This window comes from Sciurus vulgaris (genome assembly GCF_902686455.1).
Source record: "Sciurus vulgaris genome assembly, chromosome: 2".
In the NCBI taxonomy this organism is placed as follows: Eukaryota; Metazoa; Chordata; class Mammalia; order Rodentia; family Sciuridae; genus Sciurus; species Sciurus vulgaris.
Genome location: NC_136462.1, coordinates 2,067,113 through 2,075,723, shown reverse-complemented (window position 1 = coordinate 2,075,723; position 8,611 = coordinate 2,067,113). Strand labels below are relative to the sequence as shown.

At 61.9% G+C, this 8,611-nt stretch overlaps 1 protein-coding gene across 2 annotated transcripts in view; it reads right to left on the bottom strand.

Annotated features, from left to right (window-relative positions):
• Positions 1–1,352: 1,352 nt before the first annotated feature.
• Positions 1,353–8,611, bottom strand: part of BRF1 (BRF1 general transcription factor IIIB subunit) — a 50,450-nt gene continuing 43,191 nt past the window's right edge. For both annotated transcript variants that reach the window (XM_079127447.1, XM_079127446.1), the window contains exons 14-18: positions 8,490–8,545; positions 7,578–7,834; positions 3,811–3,862; positions 3,079–3,250; positions 1,353–2,541 (exon numbers count right to left, since the gene is read on the bottom strand). In XM_079127447.1, the coding sequence (XP_078983573.1) occupies positions 2,504–2,541; positions 3,079–3,250; positions 3,811–3,862; positions 7,578–7,834; positions 8,490–8,545 (575 nt within the window). In that variant the 3' untranslated portion in view covers positions 1,353–2,503. The remainder of the gene's footprint in view (positions 2,542–3,078; positions 3,251–3,810; positions 3,863–7,577; positions 7,835–8,489; positions 8,546–8,611) is intronic.

The window sequence follows — 8,611 nt, the reverse complement described above, 5'->3', positions numbered from 1 at the left end:
TCAGACAAGGGGTCAGTAAGGCCACTCCTCTGAGACTGCCACTGTGTGGTCCAGGGACCACAGGAAGAGCCAAGTGCAGAGGCCTGAAGGAGGCACTGCCCCACAGGCTGAGCAGATCCAACGCAGGGGCCCAAATAGCCGCCAGACCCTTCCTCAGTCTGTGGCAACCCCCCCTCAGGAGGCAGGCAGATGGGCCCAAGCACTGGGCTCTGGCCACAGCAGAGTCACAGTTATCCCACCGGGGTCTGCCTCTTAGGGTCTTGGTCACCGGAGTCTGTATTCCAGGACCCTGACCTGTGCCCCTCACCCACTCCTGGGGGCAGTTCTCCTGCCCAGCACCAAGCCCTCCCCACAACACCCCTGCCAAGCCAGGCTTTCCCCTGCTCCACTCCCGCCTGGCCTCCAGAGCTCCGGCCTTCCAGAGAGCTAGCCATGGCTCTCTGGAAGCCCACTTCCAATGCCCAGCTGCCCATGCAGAAGCCAAACTCTGATGTTCCCCAGGCCCCAGCTCCTGCAGCTCAAGCCACAACCCCAGAAGGGCCATTCTGGTTTCCACACCCCTCATACAGTGTCCATAGCACTGCACCAACTTCCCCCGAACTCCCACACCAGCCCTCCACCCGTCTGTAGCTGAGCCCAGCTCTGTCATCTCTGGCCTGCCCACAACAGCCACCTGTTCCCTGTAAGGCAAGCACAGCGAGCCCTTCCCTGCCTTGGAGTCTGCCCGTCCTGCCCAGCTGCTCTGCCCCACAGGTGTTTCCAGGTGCTCCTCCGAGTTCCGGCCTACATGCCGTCCCCTCTCGTGCATTCCTGTGCACCCTCTTTCGAGTGCTCTCTGGCTCTGCACTCCACTGGAAGCCCACAGGGGGACCTCACCCATCCTGTCCAGGCCCCGCACACACAACGCACACATTTATAACTGCCAGTCTGAGGACGGTTCTTAGACTGTGTAACCCAGACACTCTTCCCCCAGTTCAGGCAGCCTGGGGGCTTCCAGGGGCTTCCTCCCCAGCCAAGGGCCAGGATAGGCCACTTGAGTGGCTAGGCACCTGAGCTCTCCCCAGCTGTTGACCTGAGCCCAGGGAGCAAGACTCGAGGACCTTGGGCCTGAGAGGTGGGGGACTTCCTGTGGCAGAGGTGGCTATGAAGCAAGAACAGCCAGCACTGAGAACATGCCCACAGGGTCCCCACGGAGCATGGCAATAGCAGGGCCGGCACACTGAGCCTGGACGCTGGCAGAAGCTTGTTCCCAGCCTGCTCCCTGCAGGCCACCCCGTAACAGCAGCGCAGGTTGTAGAATCACAAACAGCAGCTTCAGCCAAATCTCTCAGGTAACAGGTCTGTCTTTCTTCCCAAATCAGTTCCCCAGACTTCTAGAGGTTCTGGGGCCAGACTGGCTGCAGGCAGAGGGGCGGCAGGAGGCTGCAAAGGCCCCAACACACTGTCTCTGTGCTAATTTGGGGTCTGGACCCTGCGCTAGACAGCCAGCCCACCCCGTGTGGAGGTAGAAGGTGGCCAGGGAGGGCAGTACGCCATGGTTCTACTAATACAGTCACACTCTCCTCAGGGTCCTATGCTGGGGCAGAAGCACCTGCCCACCCTCCATCCCAGGGCCACATCTGGGAAAGCAAGGCCTGAGACAGGAGTTCACAAAGAGACCTGGGCCCCCACGGGGCCGCCTGCGACTCCCTGCCTGAACCCGGTTCTGACTCAGGCAGGAGGTGCTTGGCCCTGCATGTGACGGGGAGCCCAGCCTGCGCCCCAGACGGCATACAGAAGAGGCCCGCACGGCGAGACCAGCTCCACTGGTCGCCCTCTGGCAGTGGTGCAGACCCCATAAGCCCAGGGTCCCAGTGCACTGGTGCCTTGCTGGCCAGGTGGTGGGCACTCCTGCACCTTGGGGAGGCTGGGGGCCTCTGGGCATGGGAGGAGCAGCCACAGCTGCCTGCTGGCTGCCGTCCCAAGCAGAACACCGAGCTCCGCGGGGGTCTGAGCAGAGTGCCTCTTGGGGAGAAGAGTAGGGCAGAGCACTCAGGCCACCAGCCAAGAGCAGGGTGCTAGAGCCACAGGGCTGGAGCCACCTGGCCCTCCACTGGCTGACGAATGGCGAGGCCTCCTTGTGCCTTGGTTTCCTTACAACAGGGACACGCAGTGCCCGCTTTTGAGGTCTCTTGGGTGGCCAATGGCTGGGAATCTGGGATATGCTATGGGACATGAACCCTGGACACTCCCAACCACGTCCAATCAGACACACGCAGACCGTCGGTCTGGTTCCCCTTGCTGGGTAGAAGTATTCCTTACTTTGCTCAAAACATGATCCCAACAGTAAGTCCCATGGAAGCTGCGTGTGGCCATGGGTGAGGCTCTGAAGCAAGCAGGGCAGTGTTGCGCGGGTCCCTGGTCTCGGCACTCACGCCCACAGGCGGTGGCCCCAGAGGGCATCCAATCCCACAAGACACATCAGGGTCCAGAACCTGGGTGCTGCCTGGCCTTGAGGTCACACTCAGTAGCCTTCGTCATCATCACCGTCACAGCCATAATCTGCAGAGCACAAAGGATGACGGTGGAAGCCACGCCCCTTGCTGCCCTCAGGAGCTGCTCCCTCGAGGATGCCGGCCATCCCGCCACTGGCAGGGACCACCCCCTGGGGCCCCAACCCTGATTCTCCTGGGACCGCGGGGGCTGGTGTGCCCGGTGGGGGAGCCTCAGTTCCTGGCTGGCCAGGTGTCAGCAATATGCCATCCTCACCTCCCACCCTCGAGTGCACAGGTCTCTCCACACATCAGGCCTGGAACCCCCACTGCTGTCTGGGCAGTGTCCCCAGTGACTACACTCAGGCCCAGATCATGGCCTTCCCAGCAGGTGCTCTGCTATCCCCATGGAACTGGCCTCTTAGGCCCTGGCCAGCTCTTCCAACATGCCCCAGGGCCTCAGAATCAATACGGCTAGTTTACACTTAGTGTAAATCTCCTTCCTTTCAGGGAAATTCAGTGTGAGGACAGAGGCACGTGCAGGGAGCATGAGGCAGATGGCCTGTGCCTCTCTCTGGAGGCCCACGGGCCCGTGCAGCACACCCACCGTTGCCACCCAGCATCTGCAGGGCGCTGACGCAGGGCTCCCCATCCTCCTCGTCGGCCTCCTCCTCGTCTGCGTCCTCCTCGGGGTGGTATGACACAGGGCCGCTCTCCACCAGGACCGCTGCTGGCCTGACCAGCTCGGCTCCCAGGGCAGGAGGACTTGGGAGCACAGCCTGGAAGGAGAGGGTCAGGCTCTGGGACGGGAGTGGAGAGACAGACACAGGAGAGACCTCGGGCTCTCTCAGGATGGCCCTGGACGGGCCCCAGTGCCCAGCACCCTACTTGAGCTTGCAGAGGTCTGTCAGCTCCCAGCACCCACAAGCCCCTTCTGATCTCCTGGGTGTACAACAGGCTGCCCTACAGGGACACCTTGCCCAAGAACCCCACCCAGGCTACCTCTGGTGAGAGAGACCTCACACCAGGCCCCCAGAAGCCACATGGCAGGTCTCAGGAGAAGCAGCAGGGCCCAGGAGAGAGGGTCCCTTGGTCTGCCCTGACTGCTGCCATCCACTGTCCAGTGGGGGCCAGCACAGCCTTGGCCCTGGCCCCGAGCAGCAGCTCTGTGCCTGGTCCTTGCCTCCCTCCTGCTCCGCTCCTGCGCACCCCTGAGCTCAGGATCCTCTGTCCATGCCAGGCCAGTGTTGCAGCAGCAGCCACCAGGCCCTTTCCCATCAGGCCTGGTCATGGGTGAGCTACTCCCGAGGCCGTGCCCTGGCTAGGCAGAAGAACGCACCTCTCCCATGGCTGCCTTCTTAGCTGTCTGTGTAGACACCAGAGGCCTCAACCTGAAAGAGAGATGGCACGCAGTCTCAGCCCGTCTGCCTTCTGGGCTCTCACTGCCTCGGATGGACGCCCCCACCACCCCCACCACGCTGGGGAGAACGTGGGCTTGGCACCCACTCGGTGTGCCAGGACCACCCCAGCGGTCCTGCCTGTGGCCCTGGTTGGAGCTGCTCCCTCTGGAACGTGCCTCCAGCAACACAGCTGGCCTTGCACGGCTCTCTGCCAGCTCTGGGGAGGCTGTCCACTCTGGCACATCCGTTCTGGCCCTCCTCAAATCTCTCTTCCTACCCTAGCCCCCTGCTGACCTGGGACCCCTGCTCTTCCCTTGCTTCCTCAAGGTGCTCCAGCCTTACTGCTGTCCTAGAAGTCCAGCTGTGTCAGTCCTACGACTGGACCGTGGTGTGTCTGCATTAATCAACGAGTGAACCATGCACAGGTCAACGAAACGTGAGCCACAGACCACTCCCCTTCCTGACTGCAAGGGGCCAGGGCTCTGCGTGGTCATGGAGAAATACGTGAGAGCCATGGGCAGTAGCCACGTGGCCCTTGCCCATTCCTCCCTGTGACCTCCCCTGGTTGATCACCAGTCTTTGAAGGAGGCCGAGTGGTGACACGGAAGAGGAAGACGATGAGGAGGAAGGAGAGGGAGGGACTCTAAGATCCCCGTGTCCCCCACGTGGCCTACAGCAGTGGCCCACGGGTGCGCACCCTGGAGGCCCGCTGTCCTCAAACCCTCCCAACATAAAGGCAACTTCGACACCGAAGCTCGCACGACACCATCAGGTCAAGGCTGCTTGCAGGGAAAGATGGGGTCCCCCCAGGAAAGGAAGCCACACAGTGCCATCTGGGCTGGCACACGTGGGCTCAGGGAGAGGTGAACACAGCCATGTGGGAGGCAGAGGTCTGAAGCCACCCCGTCTGCTGTTGGCCCTCTGAGGCCTTCCCTGGGAGCTATGACATACTGGATGAATCAGGGGACACTGGGAAGGGGTCCTGGAACAGGTGGACATCATGAAAAACCACCCAGTAGCCATCGGTGTGATCCATGGAATCAAGCTTGCCAGCCAGGCCTCACAGGAGGGTTTATAAGCACCTGGAGAACAAGGTCCTGCCCAGCATTCCCTTCGACCAAGTTGGTCCTTAGTCAGGGTCCCAGGGACTGGGGTCACCAGCACATGGCGGCCCCCAAACCCACGAGTGCTTCAGCTGGCAACTTCTCAGCCTCAACAACAAATGCCACAGTGAATTCCCCAAACACAGCATCATCCAGGGTGACAACCAAGCCCACCCACCCAGCAGCTGCTGTGTGCTGGCCTGGGGCACCTCCCAGCTGACATCTGCAGGGATGGGGGCCGATACCACACTGGCTCCACTGAAGCCTGGCCTGAACCTGTGGGCAGGATGGCATGGCTGCTGGCCCACCTTTGAGGGGGAGAGTGCCCCCATCTGGCCTGCCCTGGAGAGGTGAATGCCTCAGGCAGGGGCTCTAGGCCCCAGCAAAAGCCTGGACCTGAGGCAGACTGACCTGCCTGGGCAGGAAGGAGGCCTGCAGGTCAAAGCAGCCCCACTCAGGGACGCCCATCGCCCGATGGGCTCAGCAGGGGGGAGCACACACCAGCCCAGGACTGGGAGCAGCTGACCACACCGTGGCAGGCAGGGCGGCCACAGCACTGCCATCAGGGCCGGAGGCAGGAGTTGCCTGGCTAAGCAGCAGATTACTGGGGAAGATGGAGCCTCCCGTCTGGAGCCTCTTCTGCATGCCGCTCCCTGGTAAAGCACCCTCAGTTCGACAACCAGTGGGAGGCCTGTTGCAGGGCCCTGCAGGTGAGGCCTCCTCCTAGACCATCTATTCTTCTGGGCCCCTCCCCACCCTACCCAGAAGCCCCTAGCAGTCCAGACCTCGTGACCAAGTAACTGAGCATAGCAGCCCTGCAGGGGGAACTACCAGGTTCCTGCTGGCCCTGCGGTGAGGCCAGTGCTGGTGGGCATGGGGGGCCAACACTTGGCAGGAAGCAGGGCCCCATGTGCAGCTGCTGCAGCCCTACAGCCCCTGGCCCAGCCCTCAGCCAGAGCTGGTGAACTCTCTCCTCAATGCTCAGCATGGAGGGCAAAGCGCCATGGGCTGATGCGTTGGCACCCCCAGGGCCTGTGGCATCCTCCCTGCCCTGTGAGAGCTGCCTGAGCTATGCAGCCACCAGTGGGCAGGGGTGCAGGCAGGTGTGGACATTAGATACTCATTCACTCTGGTCCTGGACACTCAGGAAGCAGCGAGTGCACAGGGACCTGGGGCCCCTCAAGCCAGTGTCAGACAGCTTGCAACTGGCGCAGGAATCACGCACTAGAACAGGTGTCTCTCTGGTACCCACAGGCCTGGCCTGGCTTGTGGGAGGCTCAGGCAGGGCCCACAGCCTCTCTGTACCCCTGCTGCCCAGCTGCAGCTGTTCAATCTCCAGCACTGTCAAAGCAACAGCAACAAGACAGGAGACCAAAGTTGAGGCCACAGAGAGTGGCAATGAGGACAGGCCTGGGCCTCCGCCCCTGTCCCCACCCAGTCCCAGCCTGCTGCACTTACAGAGGGCCACACTGGGAAGCCATGCTCAAGACTCGATGCCTGGCGACCTGAAGGTGAGCGATCACATAACCACACTGAGCTGAAAGGTCGCTGAGAAAATTCAAGAAGCTCCTGCCATGCAGACACCAGCCTGGCGGGGGTCGGAGCTGCACCTGGGACTCAGAGGCCATGGAAAGTCCCTCTAATCTATAGACCAATGGGGCTGCTGGGGGCACCAGAGGCTTGGGAGGTTTCCCACATGCAGCAATGGCAGGAGCCATGTCAGGAGACATAAGTGTGGGCCTGGGACTCCCCAGCTGGGGGAGACAGAGGCCACAGAACATCCCCAACAAAATGGTCAGATTGCCAGCAGGAAAAGGCCAGGTCCAGACACTGCTTTGCAGTTGCAGAAAAAAATAAACAGGCCACAAGGCACAACTCTCTGAGGTGGACCCACCAAATACCACCTGGCAGTGCACAGCAGAACCCCAGCTGGGTAAACGTGCTGAGGAAGGCCGCTGGTACCCACACGGCCAAGACAGCCAGCCGACACTGGGAAGAGCGCCTCCATCACAGCCAGCCACCCAGTCTCGTGGGCTGCACCCCCATCCTTGAGTCCAAATAAGCTCCAGATGGATCAGAAACTTAGGACACAAAAAATAAGCCCCAAAAGAGATTTCCTCACAATGTGGACACGCAAGAGGCCTTTCTGGACACGATATCAACCCCAGAAGCTGTCAAACGAATGGACGGGTAAACAGAAATGCTTTGCCAGCAAGAGGGAAGGCATGTAGCAGGCAGGAAGAGGGGAGGGGAGGAAGCACCTTCAGACTCCATTCCTCCTCAAGAGCACCATTAAGAGGAGCAGAGACAGGGCAGAGGCAACCCACACGGAGGCCTGGAGCAGCAGACATGGCTGCACTGGACCCGCCTGCCTCCTTGTCAGGAGACCCCTGCATGGTGGGACCATGTGCAGACCAGACAGCACAGACCTTGACGCTGCGGTGCCTGCTCGGCTCAGGACCCACAGGCAAGGGGGCCGGGACAGTACCCCCGGCAGCAGGAGGCAGCACGCCAGTTCCCGGCACACAGCAGGACAGGTGCAGCTCCGGGGCCCTCCTGTGGCCTGGGCTGGCACACTGCAGTCCCAAGGGACAGGAGGGTACCTCTTGCCCACACAGGCCCCAGGGTCGGCCCCGTTCCTGCTGGCTGGGGTTCTCCTCCGCGACAGCCTCCTGGAGCTGGCCCTCTCTGCGGGCCGGGTCCCTTCCCTCTGCGGGCTGCCCCCGCCCTTGCTGTTGAGGTCCCGAAGCACGCTGTAGTTGATCTTGCTGGAGATCTTCTTCTGCTCTAGCATCTTCTCAATGGCCTCCCCCGCCGTGCTGGCCTGGATTGGCTCCCGCCGTTTGCAAGACTTCTTGGGCTTGAGTGAAACAGGAAAGTGACGCCTCCTGTGGGTCGCTGTCCTGCATCCTGCTGTCCTGTCCTATGACCCGGGGATGCTTGGGCACGCCCAACCCATGCCCCTGCCACCAGGCCCTCCCTGCGGTGGTCGCCCCTTCTGGAGGAAAAGGGAAGCGCCCAGCAGAACACAGGAGCCCAGCGGCCCCCACTTCCCAACCCGAGCTCCAGTGGTCCTCTCCTGTCCTCTGGGTCCCGAGGAGTTGAGTCTGGCCAGCAAGAGCCTGGACTCACATCCTCCCTCTTGCTCAGACACTCAAGAGGCTGAACCCCCTCCAAAGTCACCAAGTGGAGGCAGAGCCATTGCCGAGCCCTGGGGGAGCAGTGGAGCCACGTCACCACAGCGCCAGCACGCCGGGCATCGGTCAACCTCCCAGGGCATCGAAGGGAAGAGATGTCCTCGACATGGGGCAGTGCTCTAGGGACCTCACCCCAAAGCTGAGTGGCCCATCCACCCACAGTGGAGCCACAGACCAGCAAGTGTGGTGGACACAGAGCACACTGGCACCCAGCTGCCGCCGCCTGCCCCAGGCCCCGGTCCTGTGCCGAGGAGGCCATGCCCATGGAGCTGTTTCTTCAATAGAAGCCTTGGGTCCTAGGCCCACTCGGGGGCCTACCTTGTGCTCCTTGTAGATGCCGAGCTCCTTCTCCTTGGCTATCCTCGCTTCTTTCTCTACAAGCCAAATAGAGTGGCTGGCATCAGTGAGGCCCAGGGCCCGGCAGGCGGGCAGGGGGCAGG